General features: G+C 38.1%; 1 protein-coding gene and 1 pseudogene across 1 annotated transcript; one reads left to right on the top strand and one right to left on the bottom strand.

Annotated features, from left to right (window-relative positions):
* Positions 1-13,278: 13,278 nt before the first annotated feature.
* LOC148804025 (UDP-glycosyltransferase 92A1 pseudogene) lies at positions 13,279-14,384 on the top strand (annotated as a pseudogene).
* Positions 14,385-15,547: 1,163 nt separating this feature from the next.
* Positions 15,548-22,029, bottom strand: LOC104602724 (alcohol dehydrogenase class-3). The gene is made up of 10 exons (XM_010266504.3): positions 21,948-22,029; positions 21,063-21,828; positions 20,751-20,887; positions 19,927-19,973; positions 19,514-19,839; positions 18,131-18,213; positions 17,961-18,036; positions 16,719-16,876; positions 16,268-16,429; positions 15,548-15,849 (listed from the first exon to the last, which is right to left on the bottom strand). Exons 2-10 carry the CDS (start codon positions 21,094-21,096, stop codon positions 15,736-15,738), a joined length of 1,137 nt encoding a protein of 378 aa, XP_010264806.1. The 5' UTR covers positions 21,097-21,828; positions 21,948-22,029; the 3' UTR covers positions 15,548-15,735.
* Between the last annotated feature and the right edge of the window lie 4,094 nt (positions 22,030-26,123).

Below are 26,123 nucleotides of genomic sequence, written 5' to 3'. Positions count from 1 at the left end.
TTTATTGTCCTATATTTATACTTTCTCAATTTTTTTATAATATTTTTATGGGCAAATTTCTTAAACTATTCTTATGGTTTAGCTAGTCAACATTGTCTTGCACCACCCCTATTGTTTCTAACAATTGGCACAGTCACTAAGTGCTAACGAAAACAAATAAAATATTAAATTTATCCTCTATTATTTCTCAAATTTCCAAAATAAAACCCAATTAATGAAAATTTTCAGGAAAGTCGATGCTCTATCTTCGTCTCCCTCTTCTCCATCTCCGTTTCCGTTTCTATCTCCATTTTTCGTTTTCGTCTCCGTCTATGCCTTTGTCTCCTCTCCATCTCCATCTCTGCCTCTTACGTCTGTCTCAAAGCAGAATCCCTTCTTTCCCACACTCCTCAATCGTTGCCTCTCTTGTAGAGATAGTTTTAAGAGGAACACAATTGCCAATCTCATTTGGGAGTTGTCTAATTAATCAATTCCCTTTCAAATCTCTGCTCATGACACAGGCATCAGCTTTATCGGCATGCTTTGCAACCTTGCATGGTCGACCATGCCCCATAGAGGTAACAAGGGAATAGCTTGAGGTTGAGGGTGAGAGAGACTAAGAGAAACGGTACAGCCAAATAATACACCTCTCCCTTTCTGTTCTAGTGAGATAGACAGAAGGTGAGAGAGAGAGAGTTCTACAATAGGTTCATTATTTCTCCTATCTATTTGATGGTGTCAGATCTTCTAGGTTGAGACGAGGAGTTAGAAGCTGATCCGTGAGGGGTTGCTTCATCATCTCTGATGGTGCGCGATCTGGAAGCTCCTAGCTGGAAGGTTATGTGGACGCTAGTTGCTTGGCGGACTGGTTCAACTGCAAGAAACACGATCAGAGAACTCGGGGTAGCTAACCCGGCGAGGTCACTTCGATGCTTAAGTTAGTATAGTACTCTAGTTGCGAACTAAAAAGTTTGAATGCAAGTAGGCTAGTGAGCAAATAACCGCGCGCACCCTGTGTCATTAGGGTTGGTGCCTTTATATAGGCATTGTTTGGCGTAGGCTTCACGCACCGCATCCGAGATTTCTGGGAGGTTGTGCCTTACCGGTCCGAAACCCTCGGAGGTAACCGCTATGCACTTTGACCATCCTCCGAAACATTCAATACGCGGGCCAACTTCCGAAAAACTTGGGAGTGTCGAGATATGCATGCCAAATTTGTCGGGGAGCACATCTCGCAGGTCACCGCTTGGTCCTTAGTCAGGTCGGCAAGCCCTCAAGGGAGGTTGCGCCTCGCGTCGAGGTCACTTCGGCCAGTGATGAAGTGCTACAGGTCGGCCCTGGACAAGGTGCTGCAAACCGACCTAAGTTGTGGTTGATGTCGCTAAGTTGGAGATAAAGGCCGGTCGCCAGGTCGGGGCGAAGACGAACTACGATCTGGGACTCCAAATCATCGCTTAGGTGGCGTTTGGGTGTTGTCCAGATGTTTTGGGATGCCATGTGTCATAAGGTTATTGGAGAGCCAAATCCGCCCTCATCAATCTCTATTGTCCAATAGTCGACTATAAAGGAGTTGAACACTCAAATCAAATATTATATGACCAGGCACTTAGGTTCAAACCCACCAAAAGAATAAAAGCATGGCATTTTCGACCATAAAAAGGTAAGTAAAGAATTTTTGTAAAATATAACAGTTACGTGATGTCACATGTCAATGATTTATGACGGAGTATTGATGATAAAGAAGATTTTAAGCAATTGTGAGAAACAGTAGGAATGGTGCATGACAATAATTAAACAGTAAAAATAATGTTAATCAATTAATTAAACCATAACGATAGCTTACAAAATTTGCCCTATTTTTATTTTTGAAATGGAATTGTGCATGAAATTCTTGATGCCACCATCCCCGCATATAGGTTGAGTACGGATTTGCTATTGAAGTTTCCACTGCAAAACACAGTACTGACTACTCAGTTGGCTGAGACAGCATCGGAGGGTGGATTAATGCCCTCCGAGATTCTCTGCTTAAAAATTTATAATTCCAAAAACTGCAGAATTGGGAAGGCATAGATGTTTGCTTCCAAACCCCTCTCCATTGTTGAAATGGGCTCAAAAATCTGTACAATTCCACCTTCACCCAAAAACACAGACCAAAACGAAAAAAAAGAAAATCCAGTTTCTTTGCAATCCAAACGCAACTTCAAGGGAATGAGAGATTATTTTCACATTAATTCAATTGATATCATATTAAAATCATGGATTATAGGTGGGGTGGTGGGCCTTCTTTTTTCCCTTGCTTTTGGTGGGTGGGGTTGGGGGTAGAGGGTGTGATAGGTTTTAAGTAGATTCTGATCTGACATTTAAAAGGAATCTTCATGTGAGGGGTCCCACGTTGATTCAAAGTCATAGGAAAAAGGAGGTGAAAATTCCACGTTTAGAATTCTATGATCATCAGCCATATCAAGCTTTTTGAACCCAAAAGCTCTCCATGGGAGGAGGACGAATAGTGGAGCCCAGGCCAGCATGCTAGGAGGAAGGTGCCAAAGTCTCCTTCTTTCTGTGACGTAAGAATTCTGTCATGGGTGAAACCACCAAACAAATGAAAGCAATTAGGATCTTCCGTTCTTTGATCCTTGCAGTCAAAGATGGAAATGTGTAATAAAAGCAATGTGCGCCTCACAATAATTTGCTTTGTTGACTTCACCGAGCCGTAAGTCTCCCACCAAACCATGTACGGCAACACAAATATTTCATCGATCACTTGGTGGGCTTCAAATTCCAAGCTTAGCAGGGGTCAAAGTCGAGCGTTCTTACAGGAAATATTAGCTATTAATGATCCAAAGTTGTACCAAACCTGAAGACTATTGGTTCAGTCTCATCTTTTAGGAAGGTTCGCCTGTGTGATGGACAAAGCATCCGCACAGTGGCCTTCCAAGAGCAAGACCACCGTGGATGTCATTTTGGGGTCCACTTGGGAAAGTTTTCCTGCAGCAGACATCAGGCCCCACATAGAAAGCCTGGTGAAAACCCCAGAAAGTCAAAAAAACACTGTCATTGGAAATCAAATCAACCCCCTACAAGATTACTCCCACAACAGCACATTTTCATACCTGCAGTGTGTTGGAAACATCTCCCAATGATAATACTAGAAATGATGATATCACTGAAAGATGTTCCCAATACAAGACGGGAATATACTGTGGAACGTTGTGGGGGGCCCATTTGAACTCTTATCATTGACCTCAGAAATTGCCTTTCCAATGAAACTAATTTTAATAGCTTCTCCAAAGCCGCTCAATCAACAAGCCCTCCCAATTCCCAAACTCGCTTTGAATTCAGATCAACTGAATGCAATGACTGTATTACAGGCTGAGGAATCAATGAAAATGCCCCATACCGGCCATAAATGCCATATGAGAGATCAAGTGATTGTGGATCATGTGCATTTATGACTGAACTAAACAGTCATTGCATTCAGCTAATCCTATCTCCTTACAACTCAGTTGGTTGAAAGGTGGGATGCACAATTGTTAAACAGCCATTGCATTCAGCTAATCCTATCTCCTTACAACTCAGTTGGTTGAAAGGTGGGATGCACAATTGTGAGTTGGTTCATAGCCTTGGGAGCTATAGTCACCAGCACCACTATTGTAGCATATCTCCAATGATCTGGGCAGAATGGACATTAATGGGTCTTACTGGCTCTGAAAGTCAATACCATAGATGAGAGCCATGGATGGATTCCATTCACCAGACCAAAATGATAATATTCCAAAACCATTGGCCAATGGCCATGGGGCTCTTTATCATGCTGTGAAGTCGATTGAAGAGAAATCTTGGTGCGATTTAGTACCAGCCTACCAGGATATATCCACCGAAAACTGCATTAACCAAACTAGAATTATATGGTAGAATTGGATGCCCACTTCGTTCACCAAACTTCATTCACCACTAGATCTGTTCATGGGTCGGGTGGCCCGACGGGCCGGCCCGGCCCCCGGACGGGCTTGAACATGGTTATAGGCTCGTAGGCTTAAACTTGGGCCAAAAAGCCTGGCCTGCAATAAATTCGAGCCGAGCTCGGGTTTTGTCAAAATAGCCTGGCCCGACCCGACCTAAACCTAGACCTAAAAAAACCTAATCGAATAGCCCCATCTTTTTATTATCTCTTTGCATCTTTCCCTCTTCTTTTTCCAGCCGAATCCTTCTTCTCCATCCTCCACACTCCACAGTGAGGCGACGAACGTTCATCGACGCAATAACTCCGACAGCAACGGTGAGTTCTCTCTCTCTCTCTCTCTCTCTCAGATGTGAAGTTACGAACTGATGAGGGATCTCTATCAAAGTGTGACGGTGAGTTCTCTCTCTCTCTCTCTCTCTCTCTCTACGAAATTTATTAGGTCGGGCTTCAGGCTCAGGCTTTGGGCTTTTTATCAGGCCCGGGCTCGGGCCCAAGTTATAGGCCCATAGGTCGGGCCGGACTCGAGCTCGGGCCTAGCATATTTTCATTAATGGGGACTAAAAGCCCGGCTCAAGTCCGGCCCGACCTGGCCTGAGTCTGGCCTGACCCGGCCCATGAACAGGTCTATTCACCACCATAAATTTACAAGGTTCCAGATTAATAGGCGGACTTCATTGTGATTTGTGAAGGTGGAATTGAAGTTCCTCTTTCTTCCATCTACCACACTCCCACTGGTTACTTAGTTACTTATTTCAGGACCATCAATCTCTGGAACGTCCTGTATATGGTATTTTAATTCAAATTTCAGGACCATCAACCCTTCCTCCTTGAACACATAGAGAGAGATGATTGTTAGTTTCTTACTCTCATGCCATTCTCATTTTAAAATCCTCCTTTTTATACAATATGCTAGCAAATACCTGTGTGATCTACGGAATTTATTAAGTTAAAGATAAATAATAGAAATTATAATAGTATACAATTGTTTTATATAATAATTAATAATTATTTATATTTTATATATTATTTTTAATAATTTTTTTACAATATAAAAATAACAATAATTAATTTTAAATAGGGTTGTTTGTTAAACTTAGGGGGCAATTTTCCCATTTCCTCGATTCCTGTGGGGATCTGCCCCGAATGAGGTAAGGATGGGGATGATTTTTCCCCCATACGGACGGAGATGAGGAAATTTTCATCCCTGTTGGCAAGAATGTTGTCGAGACAAGGAGAGCACTCCTTGCCCCGGGTGAACCCCGATCACCGCCCCATAGGATCCCCGCTAATATATATGTATATATATGCATATGTTTATATATGTTAATCTATACTACCTATAAAAGAGCGAATGTCCCCTTTTTCTGGAATTTCCATTGGACATTTTCTACCCCCTTGTCTAAGAATACAGTAGGTATAAAAAGGGCATATATGTCTTTTACTCTCACTTTAGAAACTGCCCACTTATAACCGTTCAGAAACCGCCATGAATTATGAATAGTTTTGTCTTAGAGATATTGCCACGTGCAAATGCATGTATACATTTACTAGTATTTCTAAAAATATGGTTGAACCAAACCAACTAATGAACAATAGTTTAATCTCCAATAATTATTAAAAAATATAGTAAAAATACACAATAAATTAAATTTTAAAAGCTAAACAATAATGGTTTAAACTCCAATAATTATTGAAAATTTTCTATTAAATAACAAAACAAAAATAGATTAATACATAATTATTGAAAATATATTTACCACAAAAAACAATAAATAATTACTAAAATACAAGAAATATTAATTTTAGTTTTGATAAATAAAGATTAAGTTTTTAAATTTATTATTAATAAACAATAAATTTTTGAAAGTTATTTTCTATAATTGTTAATTGGTATAAATGAAATTAGCTATTTACAATATTATTTATTTATTGAAATAATATCATTATTTAAAATTTAAAATATTAATTACTTTTTGAATTTAATAATCTATAAAATTATAGCACTATTAAAACATAATTTTGTTATTTTAACTATTTAAAATCTAGTTATGTTAAATATTTCGTTATTTAAAATATTTAGTTTTTTAATTAAATATTTAAAATTCTATCTATTTATTATAATTGAAAGTTATTCAGTTACTATTTAAAATATTAATTTAATATTTTGTTATTTAAGATATTTAGTTATTGAAATATTTAAATAATATTTCATTTATAATGTTAAATTTTTATTATTTGAATAACATTTAGATTGAATTATCCCGAAAATCATAATTCATATTGTTTGTACATAATTTCTCGATGAATTTTGTAAAAATATATAATTATTAATAATATGAATATTATTAAATAGATTATAATTATTTTTTGTGTCTTTAATAAATACTTTAAAGTTATTATATATTTTTTATAGAATATTTAAATAATTATTAAATTTTTTAATTCAAACTTTATAAGATAAATAAGAATTAGAGACAATTTAGGAGAGAAACTCTCTACTAAATTAGAGATAAGTTAGGAGAAAGTTGGGGAGGTTGTTTAGGAGAAATTTTAGGATATTAGATTATTTAGGTTATTGGAATGTGGGAAGGAGGAGGAGAGAGAGAGAGAGAGAGAGAGAGAGAGAGAGAGAGAGATTTTAGGAAGATTTTTTTGGAGAAAGTAGAGTTTCTAATTGGTAGTTTTGAAAATGACATGGACTAAAAAAATTAAAAAAATATATCAAAAAAGGAGAACTGACCCAAGGCTCGGCCTAGCCTAGACAATAGTTCGTGGCTTTTTTTGTTTTTCTAATTTTTTATTTTTTTTTGTCAAAGCGGGTCATTTGTTCGAATCGAATAGTCAGACTGTTCGACCCCAGAACGGTTCCCTATTTGGTCCAATTTTAAAAACCTTGGATGCGGAGTGAGTACCTTGCCTTGAGCTTGGCTTAGTGCGTGACATGGCCTAAATCAAGGCCCGGCCCATGGACCAGCCAAACCCACAGCACGACACGGGCCCATGCGGGCTCGAGTCGTGGACTATGCCGAACCGACACCCCAAATTATCCTAGAGGAGGGAGGCATGGCCCGGGACGCCTCGTGGGCCAGCACGACATGACTCTCACTTTGTGTAAGCCACATGCGGGTCGTGTCATGCCGATCCAGCATGACCCAATTTACACCTCTACTTGAACCTGCCCAATACTGGGGACGAGGTAGGGAAATTCAAGGATTCTTCGTTTTTGATGAGGAGTGGGGTGCCTTGCCCCTGAACTCGCCCAACATTGAGGAGTGGTTACCTTGCCCTGAACTGACGTGACACTGGGGATGGGACGGGGATGGGGTGCCCTGCCCTAAACCCACCCCATTGCCATTCCTATATAGTTGTTAATTATTAGTGGAATTAATAAAAATGTTAGTTTTTATAATTATTTTTATTTATTTAAAGTTAATCAAGATTTCATTTAAAATAATAAAAAGAATAAAAAGTATTAAAATTACTACAAATTATTAATAAAACTAAATTTATTAAAAATATTTGTTCATATTCAATTAACAATAATTATTTTTTATAAATCAACATTAAATGAAAAATAAAATTATTAAATCTTTCAAATTTTCCCGTGCATCACACGCGTCCCTGCTAGTATTTAAATAATTCTGAAATTTTTTAGTTGAAACTTTCTTTAAATAGATGTAGATAAAAAGTGGGGGGAGGATAAATAGGAATAGAAATAATTTGGAGGGAATCTTTCTACTAAATTAGAGATAATTTAAGAGATAAATAGGAGTTAGAGATAACTTAGGAGATAAATAGGAATTAGAGATAATTTAGGAGATAAATAGGAATTAGAGACAATTTAAGAGAAAGTGGGGGAAAAGTGGTGTCACTTAGCTAAACATTAGCAAAGCAAATCTCTTATTCTTTATGATTGTTAGAAATGGTTAAGCATATGTTATTTTCTTATTCATTTAATTAGTAATTATGTGGAATTAAAAAAAATAAAAAATTCAAAGGCCTTGGCAACTTGAACTACTGAAGTGTAAGAGGACCGCAAAGTGATCGTATTTAGAGAGTCTATCCATGACCGCAAATATGGTTGACTTTACAGGTGAGAGAGGCGATCCAGTGATGAAGTCCAAAGTGACCTTGCCCAACACCTTCTTGGGTATGGGCAATGGTCGTAAGCGTCCTCGGTGTTGGGTATCATATTTATAGTGCTAACATGTATCACACTTGGCTACCCTAGCCACAAAAAGTATTACCCGCACCTACCCATAGGACACTACAGCTCTACATTGGGAACATCTCCCTAAGAATGATAACATGTAAACACAGAAGATGTTCCCAATGTTCACCTGTAGTGTCATGTGGGTAGGAGAGATGAGCTCTTTCTTACTATGATCGACCAATAAAATGACTGGTACCTGTGGCAACGAGCTGAGATTTTCACGAGTTGCTCGAGCTCGCCTCGACTCGGTTTCAATCGAACTCGAGCTGAAGCCTACTAGAGCTTGGCTCGTGAGGCTCGCGAGATATATATATATATATATATATATATATATATATATATATATATATATATATATATATATATATATATATATATATATAATTATAAAAAATAACATATATAATCAAAATATTATAATTATTAATTATTATAATTCTTAATTTTAAATATCAAATAAAAAATATTTTTATATATAATTTTTATTTTATAAAATATTTTTCTCAAAATCGAGGTCGAGCTTATGAATTTTTTACTCGAGCCTTGTATTATTCGGCTCAGCTCGAATCCACCCCTAATGACCGCTTAGTCGTCAACAAATTTGTAAGACCCCAGAATGGCCTCTCAAGGGAATTGGGATCTGCTCCTCACACAAGGTGCCTTACAACGACCTTACAGGCACATCCCTCCGTGCATTGGGAACATCTTATGCACGGTAAGGCGTGCTTTGTGAGGTCGATGTGAGGCGCCATGTGTGAGGAGCAGATCCGGTCTCCTCCCAAGGACGAGTCATGAAAGAGCTGGATGAGTTGGGATTGATGTGGAGAAATGGCCACCATAATTAGCTTGCCCTTGTAAAACGTGACCAGATTTGCTCCTCACAAGAGCACCTCACAACATTTAGAGTCAGACATCAGGAATATCTCCCATGTTTGTATACTGTCATTCATGGGAGATATCCCCAATGCACAGTTGAGGTTGGTATGAGGCACACTCTGTGAGGTGTTCTTAACTCACCAAGGTTAATACCCCAGCGTGAATGCTACATTGAGATCCAACTCAAGAGAGAGTTGAGGATTTTGTTCGGCCTTGGCCTATAAGTGCCTGTAGACTGGAGAAACGGGTAGCTGGGCTTGGAAATGCCTAGTTGGACCACCAAGTCATGAACCTGAGAGAGGGCATCTACGACTCAATTTTCTGGCCTTCGATAGTCAAACGACTCAAACCCAAGCAATTTGTAGAGCAATTTCTATTGGATTGGGGTCTGGAATTGTTGCTCCATAAGGTGCTTAATGTTCCTCTTATCAGTCAATAGTCCTAATTGTAAATGGTTTACCCAATAGATAGGGTTGCCACCGTAACACCACCCAAACAATTGCCATCAACTATCTTTCATAATTAGTCCTAAGCTCATCAAAGTTGTACCAAACTTGAAGATTATTGGTTCAACCTCATCTTTAGGAAGGTTTGCCAGGGTGATGATGTACAACTGCATCCTCTACAGAGGTTTGCAAGAGCACAGTGGAGGTCCTTTTGGGCCATGCAACTGGATTCGGATTAGCTGGATGCGATGCCCCATGCCAGCCATAAGCTATTATCTTCCTTTGGCCAAAATGCCAGACTCGTTCATGGTAACATCACGCTAATACTCTAAAGAAGGGATCAGCTTTTGGGCCCTTGGCTTGTGTAGACAATTCGAAGTTCAACTATCAAAATATCGGTATCAAGTGTAGTATTAGTAATATGGTGGAATGATTTGGATACATTAGGCAAATTCATATAAATCTTACCAAAACATTAATAACAATAAATTTTACCTAAAAATACCCATAAATGAGGTATAAGTGCATAAGAAATACATATTTTAATAATATATATGAAAAAGTATATTATAATTAATATAATAGGATGCATACATATCTTATAACTTTATTGATAAATGCACCGATGAAGAGTCCAAAATTCCATAAAGCCTTTATTATTTTATTGTCTATTTAAGTTAGGGAATTTGTCTAAAACTCACCATGAGTTTTCAGCATTTCTCTTAAATTCACCATAACTTTTCAAAATGTCTAAATCTCACCATGTCACTAACTTGATGTTAATTACTGTATAAATTACTTTCTATTTTATTATTTTTACTTTTTAATATTAACAAAAAGTCACCAAGATATGAAATTCCCAAATGTTTGGTAAAAATATTTTTGAACTTTCTAAATAATAAATATGTTTTTATTTAATGTAAATTAAAATCTCTCTCTCTCTCTCTCTATACATATACATATATACAAATTCATAAATTTAAATTATTAAAATAATTATTCTATTATTAATATTCTTATCTCTAACGAGGCATGTTTTCCCTGACCTTAAATGGGGACGGAAAAATATTTTTTGGGTAAATTACATGGACCCCCCTGTACTAAGGGGTCAATGACAAAGACCCCCTGTACTTTTTTTTGCGATAAAGGCCCCCTTGAACTTTACATTGCGACAAATGCCCCCTCTGTCGTTAAATCATGTAATGGAAGGCGTTAAATTACCAAAATACCCCATTAAGCTTTTTAAATTTTCTTTTTTTTGCCATTCTCTCTTAAAACATAACTGGCCCAAAAGTAACTTTAATCGTAATGATTTGTTCACCACAGCCACAAGTTCTTGTGATATTCAGGGGATAGAGGTGTAAATCGGGTCGGGCCGCCCGACCGGCACGGCCCAACCCGCGGCACGGCACGGCCCGCCAGGCCCATAACGGGTTGCGCTCGACCCGCCCGGGAATATAGCCATTGGCCCCCCTCTCAAAGGGGCCCAACGGCTAGTTTCAGCTTTTGGAGGGGTTACAAAAATACCCCCCCCAATAGCTATAAGTAGCTATATTAGGGGGTATTTCTGTATTTTGCTTATGGGGGATTGAAAAATGACATAAATGCCCCCCCAACAGCTATATAAAACTAGTTTAGGGGGGCATTTTGGGTAAAGTTATAAGTAACTTTACAATAACCAAAATACCCCTCCCAACAACTAAATAACAGATAGTTTTTTGGGTATTTTCGGCAATTGAATTATGTTCAAATCCTATAAATAGACCTATCCTCCACCATTCTCATCACACCAATTCAACAATTCTCTTAATTCTCTCTCTCTCTCTCATACTCATACATTCTCAATTATCTGGAATCTGAGAAATTATGATTAACTTGATTGTCTGATTCTACATTCTCCAATTCTCAAGTCTCAACATCACCGAAGTTTCAACTTTCAACAAGAAGAAGGTTTGCTCAATCAGCTCAAGTATCTCAATTCAGGAGGCTTGGACGTTGAAAGACTTCAACCGTTGAAATCAAGTTGGGATTTTCCGGCAATCTGAGTAAGTCAAATTAGATTAATTTTTATCTTTTTAGAATTAAAAAAAAAATGGCATGCCTTTCTCAAAACCGATTCCCCAACATGTTCACCATGGATGACATTCAATCGCATCACGATAATATTAGTGTTAGCACTGATGCGTTTGATGTCGATGGAAGTGGAACTTTCACCCCTGGTAGTAGTGATACTAGGGGAAAAATGAGGGCTTCTAGGCTGAGTAGCCCGGTTTGGAAAGTTTTCAAAATAGAGGATATTGAGGGGAAGGGGAAAAGGGTTGTTTGCCAAAAATGTAGGAAATACTTTAGTTATTGTAGCAAGGGTGGTACGGGTCATTTGAGCAGACATCTGCTCACACATGAGTGAGAGGAAGATGAAGGGAGAGAAACAACCTAAACACAGATTGGGAGGGGGACTAGTTTTGGTACTTTTAGATATTCACAAGAAAAAATGAAATAAGAACTTGCTAAATATATTGTACATGTAGAACAACCATTTATGTTAGCTGAAGATCCAAAGCTAGAAAAATGGTTGTGTAGTTCTGTAAACCCACAATATAAAAAAGTTTCTAGGAATGCTATAAGAACTGATGCTTTAAAAAATTTTTATTCATATAAATAAAATTTAATTTCTTTGTTAGTAAATCTTAATTCTAATGTTGCAATTAATTTGGATGTTAGGACATCCAAATTTAATATTAGTTATATTTGTGTTACCGGCCATTTCATTGATGAAAATTGGCTTTTGAATAAAAGAATTTTAAGTTTTACTAGGCTTGAATGGCCACATAGTGGCCCAGCTATTGCTGCAAAGTATTTTAAATACTTTGCATGCTTATGGTAAATTAGTTTTGATAAGTTTTAAATACTTTTGCATGCTTATGGTAAATTGTTTTCTATTAGTTTTGATAATGCTAGCAATAATGATTCTGGAATAAATATTTTAAAATCTCAATCAAAACCATGCTTAAATGGTAAATTATTTCATATTAGATGTGCATGTCACATCTTAAATATATGTATTCAATATGCCTTGATTATTATTTCAAATCATATTTTAAAAATTAGAAATTGTATTATATATATAAAACGTTCAGGGGCAAGAAAACAAGAATTTAAATATTTATGCCAAAATTATGATTTAAAATATAAACATTTTATATTAGATGTAAAGCATAGGTGGAATGCCTAATGATATGATATTTGAGGCAGTCTATATAAGTGATCATTTAAAACATTTTTATGATGCAACAAATGAATTATCTGGAATTTATTATCCAACTAGTTGTAATTTATCATATCAATTAATGGTAATTAGTGATTGTTTTGCCAAATATAGAAATAATCCACAATTTCAATATATTGTTGAAATTATGGAAAATAAATTTTAAAAAAAAATACTAGGAGAACATTTCTCTCATTTATTGTTTAGCTACCTAGGATTAGAAAAGATGGTTTAGATATTTTAGTTGAAACATATTATGAAAATATGAAGGTTTTTGTGGGTGTGGTCATATTGCCCAAATCTGTAACTTCATAGGTAACGTCAATATTATGCAAGGCACCATCACTGTCTTCTAGCTAGGAAGCATGCTTATGTGAATGCAAAATAGTATAATGGAATTTCGAGATGAAGACAATTACGTGCTAAGGTTGATCTGGAAAAGAAACCAATAAAGGTTAGGAAGCCTTGTCTTCATGAACCTCAGCACTAACATGCAATCAGAATTAGGGTTGTTATTTAAACATAAGGTCTGGAGAGATGAAGAACCAGTTGGCATAATCTCAGCACCAACACCTCCTCGAGGTGTTGAAAAACCAGTTGGCATTCCTGGAGAACTTCTTGGGCGAGAGAAGAAGAGACTGGAGAGATGAAGATGACGGAGAAACCAACATGTTTTCCAGATGGTCGGCTGAGGTCGCCGATGACCTGGGTATATTTCATTTCGTCTTCAACGCTGGCGATGCTTATGGCATGACCATCTACTTTTCCATGTGGTCACAACTCCCCCACTACCAAACGGATTCTCCCAAGTTCCCAATACGAAACAGATTCTGCCAAACCGTACACTAATGGGACCAATGATTGCTCTAGATTCATACAGACAGGTTCATCTATGGTTGAGATCATACAAGCTTTTGTTTAACACGGTGGAGGACTTCGATCGGACTGGTTTTCAATATTTCAAAAGGGTGAGTTGTCAGCTCGTTTGGGCGATTGAGCCTACCACCTCTTCCTTGGCCAACAAAACCCGTACGGACAAACCCCCTAGAACCACCCCGGATATGCATCAAGTGGCTCGATATGCAACCTCCGGATTTTGTTCTTTACGTCTGCTTCGGTTCTCAGAACACAATCTCTGCTTCACAGATGACGGAATTGGCTATTGCTTTAGAGACGAGCGATAGGAATTTTATATCGATCGTTAGGCCTTCGGTGGGATTTGACATAAACTCTTGAATTCAGAGCAGATGACTGGTTGCCAAAGGGATTCGAGGAACAAATAAAAGTGCAAAACAGAGGATTATTGGTGCATAAATGGCACCCAGGTGGATATTCTCACATATCTACCTCTGCCTTTCAATGGCGGAAAGCTTGAGCCATGGCATGCCAATCATCGGGTGGCAGACGTTGTCGATCAGTTTTACAACACGAAATTTTTGGAGGAAACTAGCGTTTGCATTGAGGTTTCTAGGGGAAACGAGTGTTTCAAATAGTCGACTCTCAGTCTTGGATGGGACTGAGATGTAAGGGACCCCCTTCAGAGGCTCTCTGTTAGTGTTCTTCATTTTCTCTCTTTACTCTAGAGTTTAACCAGAGAGAAGAGGGTAGTTTGAGCAAAGTAAATGGGATGAAGATAATAGCAGAAAAGGAGAAAAGGCTAAAATAAATTAGAAAGGGTTGTTTAGGCATTTAGAAAACTTTAAACAGTAAAATCAAAATCTTTGTCACTGGTTTAATATTGATATTTAAAATCTCTAAATTATCCCTAAATTCTTAAAACCATAAGATCTCATAATTTCATTTTTAAAGTACCCCCAAGGCTCAGTTTGAAAAGAGTACAAATGCAAATATGTACTGCGTAAATACATACAAAATATAAGGTTTTTCACTATATATTTGTATTTGTACTCCTTCCAAACTCGGCCTAAAGTATTATAGTTCAATTCCTAAAATACCCCCAAATTCCTAAATAGCTATACCAGGTGTAAATTATCTACAAAATAGATAATTTTTAAATAATTACTTTGGAGTACGAAAAATCCAGGGATTAATGGGTGCCCCACCCCGTCATCGGAGATGGGGCAAAGTATCTTGACTACGTGGGAGGGGATGCCCCACCCCAAACCCAGCCAGCCTCAAATAGGAGGATGCGGGTTCTCAGAAGTCGGGATGGGGGCCCATTCTTATGTGTCTAAAGACAAACATGAGAAAGTGAAACCTTTTAAGAATATTCCATCTTTCTCGCCCTTTTCTTCCAAATCAAATGGAGCATTGGAGCCTCAGGAGTCCTTTGGAATTTCAAGCCATCACACTTTTAATCGTCTGCTGAGAATGCTTTAATGTCCATAACAATGCAAATCAGATTTATGACAGGAAATCCATAGGGTCCCTGTTGCACAAAAGATGAAAGGAAACCTCGAACCATACTCGTCAATTTAGGACTACCTCGGCTGCTACCCATCCATGCACTTAATTGCTCTCATCCATGCACTTAATTGCTCTGGTGAAAACATTTTGGCCTGTAAGTCTGACCAACAAGATGGGCTCCCTCGAAATCAGTTTGTGTTGACACCCTGCAACTTCTAAGCTACTACATTTGTTGCCTTGGAGAGCCATCATCTGATCCACAATTCAGGTGATGACAGAAAAAGACATCTAATCATGTTATACAATTCCATTTACATCTCGGAATCAACCCATTTGCTAATGTTCTAGAAATCCTTTCAAAAGCATGCTTCGCAATCTTTCAATTGCAGGGAAAAAACTCTAATATATTCCCTAACTATTTTTAGATAGAAACAAGTCCAGAAAAAAAGATAACAAAATAGATTGGCATGTGCAAAGTTTGTCCATGAACCATTCAGCACAAGCATTTTGATTATTCTAGGGTGCAAGAAGCATTCAAACGTAGGAATCCAGCCAGGAAATAAGGCTACAAGATCACTTCTACATGAAAACCTATTGCATATAACAGGCCAGAGTAAAATTAAACACTTCATGCCATGTCAAGCACACAGCGGAGGCAATTCCCCTCATGCAACAGATCAAATGCCTTGTTGATCTCCCCAAGAGTCAATGTGTGTGTAATGTACTCATCAACTTTGATTTCCTGTAATATGCAAGAAAAAGGGGGGATAAACAAACAAACAAGAGTCATCATATTTGCTTTCCCTAATCAAGTAGTAGGCAATGCTACCAAAACCAACCTGGCTTCTGCATATGTTTACCTGCCTTGCATAGATGTCACATCAATCCTAGGGTACTTCAACTAACCAGAACACAAGCAGTTATACAAGCAGGTTGTCATCCTAGGGTACTTCAACTAACCAGAACACAAGCAGGTTGTCATCAATCCTAGGGTACTCCATACCAGGTTGTCATCATGGAACTCTATACCAGGGCAACCCTTACCGGATGACATCATAAATAGCAGTAACACAGCAGGAACCTACTAATTTTCAGTGCATAATTCTGCATGTTACCAAGCCCAGTGGAAGATACACATGAGATTAGGGATAGTGCAATACCTTTTTCATGTACTTGTCAACAAGCCAAGGCACTTGAGTACGACTCTTGAAGCCACCAAAGGCTGTTCCCTTCCAAACACGCCCAGTGACCAGCTGAAAAGGACGAGTGGATATCTCTTGACCTGATGCGGCAACACCCACTACAACTGAAGTTCCCCAACCCTACAAGTATGTAGTCATATCACGTATGCACTAAGGATTATTCTTTTATCCACCATAGACAGGAAAAGAGCAGTAGCAGAATTGTGGTGTATATTAACTACTAACACACACATAGGTGGCTTTTCTTCAATATATAAAATTATAGCCTTTGTGAACGATCAAAAAAAAGTATAGCCTTTGTGCACCTCTACTAGAGGCTCATGTGCTAATTAGTGAACTTCTACCCCAACCCCCAATAGGATCTCCAAACTTGAGCAACCCAGTCGGTTATAGGCTTATAGCAACTCACCTTATGACAACATTCCAGTGCAGCTCTCATCACAGAGACATTGCCTATGCACTCAAAACTGTAGTCAACACCACCATCAGTGAGATCCATAATGACCTGTTGTATTGGTTTCTGATGATCCTTAGGGTTCACAAATTCTGTAACTCCAAAATTCTTTGCTGCAAAGTACAAAACATGATAAGAAAATACCCAAATACAAACATTTTAAATCAGGTGAACAATGCCAAATACCAACTAAATGAGGGAAACTGGTACAACTTCAACAAATGGTTTTGTTGATAAAAAAGAAAATGACAAAGTGGTTGAACAAAATTTTGTGCTTAAATTGCCAATTAAAAATGATCAAAAAATCCATGAGTTTTCCATACTCCGTAAAAGACTATATACTGCCAACAGAAAGCTGCAATATGGTTAAGACATAAGGAGATGTAATGCAGTAATGGTGAGCCAAACCCCCTCAACCATAGACTCATGTTCACACAAGACCCCCTTGATCCATATTCCGTATTTCAGTATTTGACCCATGGCCCATAGTTGAAGACTGCTTCGGCAAGCACATCATCAAGCAGCTTAGAGGGAGAACAATCTAGAGAAGATTGTTCATGAATCAGAACAAGATTTGAGCATGAATCATTTATCTGTAATAATCAATTGTACTTTATTCTAATTGCCTAGTGTTGTTTGCATTGTTTTAGCTTCAATATTTAATGTCCCCTTTCCCAACAATTACTCCATTATTCATATAAAATGAAAATAATATCTATATATTTAAACAACATTGTCCATGTCATGTGGTCTCTACTTTCAGACAAACTATTTATCTTTTTCTCTTTTCTTTTGAATTTTTCTTTTTCTTTTTGTTCTTTGAGAAGAAAAGCTACAGAGATTGGTCCACGTATACAGAGGTGTCATTCACAAACAAGAGCCTCTTCATTTTCCATATTTCACCACTTTCAGAGGTACTCTTCCAAAACTTTCCTAAGAAGGTTTTTAGGGAAAAAGCAGCATTTTTTATTGCTTTCGCATAATATATTGAGAAAACACAAGAACTTCTAAAGAAAATTTTGTTCCGAATGCTATTTTCTTGAACAGCTAACCTAAAATGATCAAAAGACACAATAGTTCAAATAAGCCATCGATTGACCTCCAAAGCTGAGAGATTACTCCTGTTGGATCATCAAAAATGCTAACTGATTGCTAACAAGTAATAACCACGAAAACAAAAGAAAATTGAAGATGTACCTATATCATATTTTCTGTTGTCAATATCAATGCCTATAATTCGTGATGCACCAGCTGCCTTCGCACCCTCTGCAACCTATGAAGCCATAATAATTATGCAACTTACTAGAGAATGTACAGCAGTCAGCAGATTCATGATGCTAGCAAATAGGTGTTTCTGGACAACTTACTGCAAGACCAACAGTCCCCAGTCCAAAAACAGCAACAATGGAACCCGGTTCTACCTTTGCTGTGTTCCAAGCTGCCCCAAGACCTAAAATAGAATAGATAAGTTATAAATTTATAAAGGAAAGATTACTCATCATTAAAATATAATTGGAAATATTAAAAAAATGCCTATGTCAACCTAAGGCCTGGACCACCTAATAGATAAGTTATAAAAATGCCTACTCATCATTTTAAAGAAGCAAGACAATAAACGTCTAGAATAAGGTGCTTATTCAGGTGAATTCCAAGGTCTGCCAAGAACAGGAATGATAGTCTAGGAATTTAGCTTCAGTCAGTGCAAGTCCATGCTCACACAGTTCGAACAGCCTCTAGCAGTCTTGCATTGGGAATATCTCCCCATGAAATAAAGCACATAGGTATGGAGATATTCCCAATACAAGGGTGTAAAAGCTGTTGGAACGGGCGTTGCACTGACTGAAGCCGATCTCATAGTCTAGATAGAGAGGGAAAAGGTAAGGAGGTTTTGTACAAGGCACCAGGTTTGGGGCAACTGTACAGTTCAGTATAACAGTAAGTATCCATAAATTTGAATCCAGGTTTAGGGGTTGTATGACTTGTATCTTCTATTCTTGTTCTCTTTTTTACATTTCAGCAATATCCTTGCAACTGACCAATATAATGCCCATTTTCTAAAATCAATCTATTTTCCCTCAATCATATAGTGATGTTGGTTTGCATTCACACATTTGTTACACTTAATCATAAGAATAATAGATAATGGTAACTGACTCCAGCCAATGTCTTATAGCTAAACATTTTTTATTGGTTGGCTTATAGCTAAGTGCAAATTTGGTTAAATTGAAATTTCTATAAACACCTCATGTACATTCCTAAGTTGTGTTGTGTGTGTGTGTGTATATTAAGTATTTACAAATAATTAATTATGGGACCCAGAATGGAAATGCCAAAAGTTATGTTTCAAATCATCAAATGATATCAAGAAAGCAAAGTTAACAAACCATTATGCATCACCATTCAAAAATGAATAAATATTCTTCAGCTTAAGTTTCACATGCTGGACAGTTCATATCATGATGGCCAACGATATATACCAAATGAAATAGCATATGCCAGAAGATTTACAGAGGATGTGGAAAATGCTTCATGCATTCAATTTTAAGTCCTGGTAAGTAATATGATGCTTTACAAGGAAGACAAATAACAAATACAATGACTATAAAATCCACTAAACCCCCTCTGCAAAGAATGTTAATTTCTTGGCAACAATGACCCTAGGACATGATAAAATATGTGCCTTTTAATATCAGAGGATATCTGCAATATTTTTCACAAGTTATGCTTTACAACAGAGACACAGGACAAACCTGTAGTAACACCACAACCAAGTAGGCATACTTTTTCTAGAGGAGCTTTTGGATCAATTTTTGCAACACTAACATCATGTACAACTGTGTACTGGCTAAATGTTGAGGTTCCCATGAAATGGTAGATAGGAATCCCGTTTTTTGAGAAACGACTCTTGCGATCACCCAACATAACTCCAACACCAGTAGCATCCCGCACTTTGCTACAGAGATTTGTCTTCCCTGATTTGCAAAATTTACATTGTCTACATTCTGCAGTGTAACAAGGTATAACATGGTCCCCTGGTTGAACCTCAGAAACACCTTCACCAACACTTTCCACGACCCTGCATGGCAAATCTCAAACATCAACTTCTTTGAGTAAAATAATCAAGTTAAATGGAACTTTTACTTGACACAAGAACAGGACATACCCTGCAGCCTCATGACCAAGAATACAAGGGAAAAGGCCCTCAGGATCCTGCAAAGCAAATAAACTATTACAGAGTAATCGTGATAGAATTTATTAACGGAAATTAATAATGGTTAAACCAACAATTAAAGAGAAAGTAGGCTGCAAAATAGCATATTCAAGCATTGATAACGCTATACCAGACAAAAGGAAAAGCACAGAGCAATGCACAAAGCAAATCCAAGAAATGAGCTTTCAACGGCAGCAGAAACAAAAAGCAAGAAACAATAATAACAACTCAACATAATGAAAACACTGGAAATGGTAGGGGAAGCGCCTTTTTCCTGCAACTTCCTCCACAATACCCTGAAGTTCTTTAATCCCCATTCCCCAAGCATTATCCATATATTGATAAATCTACTTGAATATGTTTCTACTGTTGTTCCTTCCCCTACAACTTCCACGTTTCATAATGTTTCCCACATATGAAACAGGTTTCCTTGCAACCATGAGTAAATAGTGAATATGGAACTGGATATAAAATCTAGCAGAAAGTACAGTAAGAGTGGGGCAATATACTACCAGGAACCCAATTGTTGGTGGATATATCCACGGAGAAACAGAATACCAAAAAGAATTCTTATACTGAGTTTTCAGTAAAATTCCAGGGGAAAAAAAACAAAACTGATACTGAAGAGTAACACATCTAGGAACCCAGCACGCTTTGAGAGCACTAAACAGATGACATCTACAAAACTATGTTGCTAAATAGTAAACATTGTAACATTAGTCATTAAGCACCTCGATCTATCATAGCCAGTATCAAAGAAGAAATAAGTAGATTACCTTTCCACTCCAGGTATAAGCATCAGTGTGGCATAGAGCAGTGAAGAGTATCTTAATTCGGACTTCGCCGGCCTGAGGCGGAGCTACCTGCACATCTTCGACCACCAATGGTTTGTTTGGTTCCCATGCAACCGCAGCTGGTTCAACATTTTCGTTTTCATTCAGACAGTACAGAAACCATCAGAACGTAATCAAAGCCATAACAGATTTCCTCACAGATCAAGAAGAACTGATATGGATCCATCTATCTATCCACTAGAGAAACAATGTTACAGGGACAGAGACGAAGATAGAGAAAGAGGGAGAGAGTACCTTTGCAGGTAATGACCTGGCCTTGAGTCGCCATGAATGGAGAGCACTAGGTTTCTTGGGCTGCTATCTCACACTCTTCGTTTTTCTTTACCCACACCAGCCCAGAAGTCGCTATTTAAGATGTGCGGCTGTAGTATAGCCTAGCCTGAACACACTACAGCCGCACATCGGGAACATGGCAAAACGAGAGCACAGCATATCCACGCTCGGCCTAGCGTCCTGTGTAAGATAAAACGCTACCAACATTGCTAGAGACAGTATGCCAGTTCGCCACCTGTCCTTAACATGAGTTAAGGTCCTCATATGTGTGCGGTCTAGACACAATCCTACCAGTAAACCTTCCTCCTCTGTAATGGAAGCCTCCCCTCTCAGAGTCTCGGTCTCAGTCTCAGCCACCTTCCTCTCAGAAGCTAACTCTGACGGGTTTCACAGCACCAGTTTTCAGGCACAAAACCACTTTTTCCAACAACACACAGAATCTTTCATTTCCCTTCAATCCGCAGTTCTACAGTCTGCACCGCTATCAGCCGAACCAAGAAGGAAGAAACGACGGAAAACGCTAAGAAACAGTTATAAAACTGTTATCTTGTCGCTGGAATCCAGTATAAGAGCTTCACAGTGGAGCAATTCAAGAGCTCGGACGGAGTTTAACGGAATGTGTCAAGCTCGTCGTCGCCAAAAACAGGCTTATCGGCAAGGCCTTCGAAGGTTTGCCATGGGAATCCATCTTTGGCATTTTGTCTATCCTGAACTTTTCCTCTGAAACCTTTGCGGTAGAATAAAATTAAATTCAGAAAAGTATAAAGAAAAAAAAAATGAACTGGAGACTGAGAAAACTAATAGTCGGTTTACTATGTACTGTGAATTAAATCCGGAAACCCTAACCTCCGTGAGTGACATTGTGGAAGCGTATCGACTGAGACGGATTTCGAATCAAGGAAGAGATGAGTCGGGACGATGAATCGAACCATCAAAGTGTGTGAAGATGCAGAGAGGGAAAAGGGGTTCGAGCAGTATTGAAAAGAATTGAGATGTGTAATGAATGACGACAGTTTTTACCAATCCAAGGGTTTGGATTGCCGCTTTTCGAGTTTCAGTTGCCACATTTTACAGGCAAATGACGCGAAAGTGTCGACACTCTCTGCAGTGCTCCCAAGTCTCAACCCATCGTTGACTCAGTCGATCGGACCGATAATATGTTAATTTGGTCATAAAACCGATTCGGGTCAGCCTCCCAACCACTGTTTTTAATCATCTGAATCTGATCATTGACTCAGCCAATCGGACCTGTTAACTCAGTCGCTATTTACCCAAACCGCTGTTTTACGATGAGAAAGTAGATCTGATCATTGACCCGTCAATCCGGGCAGTTCAACTATTCGCCCGGATGGTTGAACCGTCGATCCGTTGGCGAAGAAGGGAACACAATCCAAACTTCGGGTGCACAGAGAAGCTCCTACTGCGGAAGAAGGTTTGAGACTTGGGACTTGGGAGGGAAAAGAGTCGTATCTACACCGCACGTGTGAAAACCTTTACTCGTATTAAGACAGGTGGCGAGCTATCTTAAAGTTGGCTGTCTTGTTGGTAGCGTCCTGCTACCAGCAGATGCAGAAATGATGTTTGCTTTTTTATATTAAATTACCAAACTCACCCACGGTTCATATAATCACATCCGTTATCTACCTTTTAAAGTAATGATCGAGCGGCTAATAATATAATAGGAAAAAGGATTGTGGTTAAGATCATTTTGTCAAGTGTCGGTTCGTAGAGCCCACTTGCATGTTGCATACACACGTGCTCTTTTTAAAATTTATCGATATTTGAATGTATTTTGGTGTCCTATTATTCGGGAATCCGGATTTAGGGCTCGTTTATTTTATTTTATTTTGTTGAAGATGTATGGATAATGTCAGCAATCATGTTAGACAATTTTTAGGCCCTATTATTAATAAAAGTAATAAAATTCTAAAAATAAATTAATTTTTTTAAAATAATATAAAAAAAGATAAAGTTATTGTTGATCATCTTCTTCTTATACCTTATTCATCTGAGCCGTCTGCCGCCGCTTCTGACACGTCTCCGCCCACCTCCGGCGACACCTCCGCCCATCAACGTCTATCTTTTACCGAACCGATCAAACACACAGCTCCTCTACCCATTTCTCCTCCATTAATCCAATAATCTCTGTCTCTCCTGTGGATCACCTGAGGGCAAAGGAAGGCGAGAAGAGGGAGAGAATGTCGACCGTCCATGGAATGAATATTTCGGAAATAGATATACATGAAGTCATATGTGAACCAAAAGCCCTGATCTATTCCGGAAGCACCTGGTTCGGAGGCAACCCCTTCAAATCCTTTTCAGAAGAACTATTCCAACATGGCTGCTGGGAGGGGCAGTGCTTTGTCTAACCTTAACCTAAACGTACTCGTCGGTGCCCCTTGCTCGGTGGGGATCCTTGTCGACCACGGTTACCGGCGGCCCGCCGTGCTTACCCAACACTTCTCCTATAAGGCATTGCTGATATTCTTATTTCTTAGGCGGAGCCGACGACCGTGAGACACTGGCTTATGCCAACCGCATGTCATATCACCCAGGTGTGAGCATCACCGTGATAAGGTTCCGATTATCGAACGACAGTGACGATTATGAGGCTAAGAAGAAGCTTAATGAGTCAGTTCTGCTCGAATTTCAATTTAAGAGCATGAACAAGCAATCTGTCTTGTACCATGAATCGGTCGTGGCGGATGAGGGGCATGTGCTTCCTCTAATAGGATCTCTGGAGGACGACTACGACCTTATCATGGTGGGAAGAAGACATAGGACCACCATGGCTGACTCGAGGGAGAGCACGGAGCTCGAGTTTCTTGGCGACAAGCTTCTGTCATCAAACTTGGTTTCCAAAATTTTCTCCCTGTTGGTAGTGCAGCGATGCGAAGCGGTGAATTCCGATCCAGTAATTAAATGAAGAAACCAAACTTTGAGAAACTTTGGCTACCGTCAGTCTTGCACCATTTTGGCCTGTATATAGGAAGAAGGTCAAGCTGAGAAGGCCCGCTCTAAGGAGCTGAACCAGGGCCGAAAGAGAGTATAATTCTCAATGTCTTATCGGCTACTATTGATTTTACGATGTATGAATTGTTTCAACAAAACCGGCGAGAGGAGGAAGATGAGCAACAGTGTTCAATGCCCTTTATTGATATTTTTTTTGGAAAAACGTTATTATATAAGGGCAAAAAAACTACCTTATTTAAAAGTACTATCTTTGTACTATTAGACCCTATTTATAAACTTACTTTTTTAACTTTTGAAAATTCATTTTTTCTAAGGTTTTTTGGGTTAGAGTGCAGAGCTTTGTAGTTTGTATTATTTTGTATGCATTTGTATTTATATAATGATCTTGATGTTTTGCTATTAAATTAGACAAAAAAAAAAAAAAACTCTTTTGCCTTTGGTTATTTTTCAATTTTTAAGAATATATTTCCATTTAATGTAAGCTCCTCCCAAAGCAAAAGCATCCATTGAAGTTCCCTTCAATTTGATCTCTTCATTTAGAGGTTGTTTAATTCTATTTGCATTTATTTAATAAACATTTTGTATATCATTTATCTTGAAAACAGAAAAATAGTTGAAAACGTTTTTTAATGTTTTTGATAGTTAGGTGCCATTAGGCACCATATAAACTGAATAGTGGAAAAAAAATGCTTTGGTATTAAGGGGAATATTAAAAAGAAATTTCCCTCAATAAATGGTTCTCACACAAATCAAGACAAAAAATATTAATTTGATAAATGATTTATCATTTATTTGATAAATGACAACGGAACTGAATCCATTATATATCAACCCCACACTCATTATGTATTGAATCTCCTTAAAAATGAATGTCTTAATTTTGACTATCTACTATGATCTTCTCTCCATTTATATATATGTCTTCAAGCTTAGATATTTTATATCTGAAAGACCGAGTATGTTTTCGCTTGAACTTTGAAGATCTTTTAATTGTTGGTTTGGCTCTATTGAAGTGGCCAGACTCAATATTCTAATTACTTTGTTGAGTTTCTCAATGGTAATGCCAGGCTTGCCAAGTATTATTGTGGATGAGTAAAAGGAAATTGAGGCTGAGAAGATTGGGTTTTCTGTTTATTGCCATAGGGGGAGGATGCAAACCATGGAGGAATGGTATTCAACAATATTAATCTTCAAGGAGATGCCAAGCAAGTAGCTTTAGATTAATGTGGTTTTACATTTATGTGGGTTTGGGGTTGAGAATGAAAAGCTTGTTGATTACAAAGCACAACCCATGGGAAACAAAACCCACCTGTAGTATATATCAATTCATCTTCATCAATATTTAAGACGAGATTTGGTTCTGAAGCCTGAAGGCAATGCTGGTGTGTTGAAACTTGAAGCCAATTTGTTGGGTTCCCTCCTTATGAGGTGGGGCCCACTCACTTTTAAGTAAAGATAAAAGGGAAAGAAAGACGGATTAAGGAAAGACTCTCATTCTCTCATCTCAACACACTCATTCATTGGGTGACTTTTGGGCTATTGAGACTATGGTTTTCTTGCAAGGGTTCAAGTAAGGAGAAATTGCTATGAAGACCATATCCACAAGGTTTGTGTTGCTATTCATCTCCACTAAGGTTTTCAAGAGTTGTTTGTTCTTTCTTTGAGGTGAGAAGATTATTCTTGTTTTACTATTGTAAACCACCATTTTTTGTGAGGATTTGAGCTGAACCAAGAGGGTTTTTTTCTTGATGATATCAACCTATAATTGTTGCTAGGGAGGAACTCATTGTAATTCCATTATTGTTGTTATAGTGGAGAATTTTCTAGATTAGTGCCCAGTGGTTTTTCATCTTCACATTGAAGAGGTTTTCCATGTTAAAAATTGGTTTTGTGTGCTGATCTCTTGTTGCTTCGATGTTTTTCTAGTATTTAGAGCTTATTATTTTTGTTATTATGAGTTTTGTTGCGACCTAAGTCAACCATCTCACACCTGGGTTGTGTAGTAGTCGACTACTAGCAACAGAATACTACATTTTACCACCATAATAG

Source organism: Nelumbo nucifera, chromosome 1, assembly GCF_055504915.1.
Source record: "Nelumbo nucifera cultivar China Antique chromosome 1, China Antique-T2T, whole genome shotgun sequence".
Lineage (NCBI taxonomy): Eukaryota > Viridiplantae > Streptophyta > Magnoliopsida > Proteales > Nelumbonaceae > Nelumbo > Nelumbo nucifera.
Note: the sequence above shows the minus strand (reverse complement) of the source record. Positions and strands in the feature narration are given on the sequence as shown.

What these genes read in the sequence shown, in the direction of transcription:
- LOC104602724 (XM_010266504.3), bottom strand. Translation starts at nt 21,096, where the DNA reads ATGGCGACTCAAGGCCAGGTCATTACCTGCAAAG. An exon ending in CTTATACCTGGAGTGGAAAG is followed by an intron (nt 19,974 to 20,750) that starts GTAATCTACTTA and finishes TTTGCTTTGCAG; the next exon opens with GATCCTGAGGGCCTTTTCCC. An exon ending in TGGGGACTGTTGGTCTTGCA is followed by an intron (nt 18,037 to 18,130) that starts GTAAGTTGTCCA and finishes ATGGCTTCATAG; the next exon opens with GTTGCAGAGGGTGCGAAGGC.